This window comes from Carlito syrichta, unplaced genomic scaffold (genome assembly GCF_000164805.1).
Source record: "Carlito syrichta isolate Samal-C Ts95f unplaced genomic scaffold, Tarsius_syrichta-2.0.1 Scaffold126486, whole genome shotgun sequence".
Taxonomy (NCBI): Eukaryota; Metazoa; Chordata; class Mammalia; order Primates; family Tarsiidae; genus Carlito; species Carlito syrichta.
This window is the reverse complement of record NW_007070582.1, coordinates 40,456-43,383: the sequence shown is the minus strand read 5'-3', so window position 1 is coordinate 43,383 and position 2,928 is coordinate 40,456. Positions and strand designations below refer to the sequence as shown.

At 68.5% G+C, this 2,928-nt stretch overlaps 1 protein-coding gene and 1 pseudogene across 1 annotated transcript in view; one reads left to right on the top strand and one right to left on the bottom strand.

Moving 5' to 3' along the window:
* LOC103250086 overlaps positions 1 to 1,841 on the top strand; it is a 2,464-nt pseudogene extending 623 nt beyond the window's left edge.
* A 157-nt stretch (positions 1,842 to 1,998) lies between these two features.
* The window catches only part of RHBDL1 (rhomboid like 1), a 2,085-nt gene continuing 1,155 nt past the window's right edge, over positions 1,999 to 2,928 (bottom strand). The window contains exons 5-7 of the mRNA XM_008048677.1: positions 2,800 to 2,905; positions 2,659 to 2,719; positions 1,999 to 2,580 (exon numbers count right to left, since the gene is read on the bottom strand). Coding sequence (XP_008046868.1) covers positions 2,309 to 2,580; positions 2,659 to 2,719; positions 2,800 to 2,905 — 439 coding nt within the window. The 3' untranslated portion in view covers positions 1,999 to 2,308. The remainder of the gene's footprint in view (positions 2,581 to 2,658; positions 2,720 to 2,799; positions 2,906 to 2,928) is intronic.

The window sequence follows — 2,928 nt, the reverse complement described above, 5'->3', positions numbered from 1 at the left end:
CCAGCCGCCAACCCCGTCCCGCAGAGGCCCCGCCCCGAGTAGCCAGGCCCGCCCTGTGTCAGAGGCCCCGCGCCCAGCCGCCGGTCCCTCCCCACAGAAGCTCCACCCCTAGCAGCCGGTGCCGCCCGGAGCCGCATAGGTCCCGCCCCAGCCGCTGGTCCCACCCCGCAGAAGCTCCGCCCCTAGCCGCCAGCTCCGCCCGCAACTGCATAGGTTCGGTCCCCAGTCGCACGTATCACCCGGCAGAAGCTCCGCCCCTAGCAGCCGGAACCGCATAGGCCCCGCTCCAGTCGCCGGTCCCACCCCGCAGAGGCTCCGCTCCTAGCAGTTGGCCCCGCCCGGAACCGCATAGGCTCCGCCCCTAGTCCGCCCCACTGAGGCTCCGTCTCTGGCCGCCGGTTCCGTCCGCAACCCAGGCCCCGCCTTCAGCAGTCGGCTCCACCCCGAATCGTAGCGGCCCCGCCCCCAGCAGACGGCCTTTCCAGCCCCCACCGCAGAGAGGCTCCGCCCGGAACCACAGGTGCCCCGCCCCAGCAGCCGGCCCCGCCCCCGGGGGCGCCGAGGCCTCGGACTCTCCGCCAGACGTGCGGCTGCCCGCCTGCTGTGGGGCTGCGAGGACCCGAGCCACTGGGCGGCCGCCCTGGAGCGCCACCGAGACGTGCTGCACGCGCACGCGGGCCCCGGGTGACGGCTGGAAGCCCTGGACCATTGGTAGGGCGGCAAGAGACGCAGGATTCGGTAGGGTGGGCGTGCCCCGTGCCTGGACTCCTCTCGCCGCCCTCGCGGGTTCGAGGAGGAGCTGCCTGCGGCCATCGGGGCCCCAGCGAAGCACGTGACACGAGAGGAGCTGGAACGGCTGAGGGGGTGGAAGCTCGCGATGAGGGGCGTACCGCAGGGGGGCGGGGCCTCCCTGGTGCGGGGCTTCCTCCGGGGGCGGGGCCCTCCTGGCAAGGGCCACCTACACCAGGGTCCCCCTGATCCGCCGGCCTGCAGAGTGGCCGCGTCCGCAGCAGTTGGTGGCCGCCAACCGCCCCCGGAGCTCGTGGCGCAACGCTCAGCCGTCACGTCTGCCTCCTGCCGGACATGCGAGTCGCGGTCTCCGACCTGGGGGCCGCCACCGCCTCGGGTGAGCCGGAGGGTATGACCTGGGCACACAGGCATCCTAGTCAGTGAAGTGGCCAGCGGCCGTGTCCCCGCAGCTGAGCTGTCTGACCATAAATGCACGGCCATCGCTGAGAACAGAAGCCCCATGGTCCAGGGCGGGGTTTTCCAGAGTTTGTCCCATGACTTGTAGGGCCTGCGAACTGTTTCTGCACTGCCCACAGCAGTCCTGGTGGCCGAAGCTCCAGAGGTGGCAGCCTTCATGTCAGATGAGGCAGTGGTCTCAGTGTCTGGCCTGCTGGCCCTGCAGTACACCCTCAAGCACCACCTGCTGTACCTGGGCAAGGTTCAAGAGCATGCCACAGCTCTGAGCCGAGGTAAGGGAACTGTTGGTGAGTGAGGAGGGCTGCCAGGACTCCAGGCAGGGTGGGGTGGCCAGTGCCTCTGGGCCGGATTCCCTGTACCTCTCCCTGGCCAGTGCCTTAGGGCTGTGGACACCTCACCTTGTGGAGACAGCACTGTGGATGTGGGCTGTGGGGCAGAAGCTGTGCCCAGACTTACTACCCGACCTCAGCCCCAGCCTGGCCACCCACGAGGATGCTAGGCCTGCCAAGAAGTTCAGGACTCTGGCTGAGTGCACTTGGTCATGGCCCAGGCCTGTTCACCTGCTGCGAACCTCAGGCCTTCAGGCAGACTGGAAGCGGGGCTGGCTGCTACAGAGGCTCATAAAGGCTTGCTGAATTCGTTCCTGACCTGCCCATCTGGCCCACAGCCCTCCCAGGAACCCCCAACTCCCACACAACTCCCTCGGCTCACACCAGGCTCAGGTGCAGGGAGAGGAAGCCCTCATGGCAGTCGGGGCCTGTCAAGCCTGTAGAGCCCCGGCCAGCCACCTGGTGCCGTGTACAATATTTATTCATTCTCCAGAAAGGCTCAGACTGCAAGTCCTGGGCTGGAGTGGGTGGGACGGGATCTCCTCGGAGGCCACCTTGGTGACCTCCCCCCCCCCAGCCACAGCCCAGCAGCCCTCTCCCAGGCCTGGCAGGGGTGGCCAGGGCTGAGGTAAGCCTTGGCCTGCACTCAGGACCGACTGCCCCATGGGCGCAGCAGCCCTGAGACGTCCATTCATGGAAGGCAGACGCGGAGGCCCACCTGGAGGCCGGCCATCATGTGCCCGAGCCCCGGCCTGCGTGGCCCCTGGGAGTGGTCAGGGTGGCGGGGGGATGTGGGCGCCCAGCAGGTCATAGGCGAAGACGTTCCAGAAGACAGCGAAGAGCAGGAAAGTGCCGTAGGCCAGCAGCACCACCCACCAGCCGCACTGGTCCCGCAGGCGCTCCTCATAGCTGCGCAGGATGGTCAGGCCCATGCTCACCCCCACCACCGCGCCAGCCAGGTGCGCCATGAAGCTGGGCTGCGGGCCTGAGGCGGGCAGCGGCGGGGAGAAGCGCAGCCACACGGCCCGGCCCACCTCGGAGCTCACTGCAGAGGGATGTGGCAGGTGGGAGGTGCCCTGGCTGCAGGCTGAAGCCCCCCAGCCCCCACCCAGCCCCTACTCACTGCACACCAGGGCTAGCACCATCCTCAGCAGCTTGTAGGGACACCTCATCCCAGCCCAGTTCTGATAGGGGTGTACAGACAGGGAGGCCATGAGGCACGCCAGGGCTCCCCCCCTCACCCCCGGCCAGGCAGCCCCGTTACCATCACGACGTTGGCCAGGTGTGCCGAGCACAGGGCGTAGACCCCGCCAGAGCCTCCCACCACAGGAGCCCTCATGTCAGTGATGGAGACCGTCAGAGAGCCTGTGTGATGAGGGAGGGGAGGGGGTGA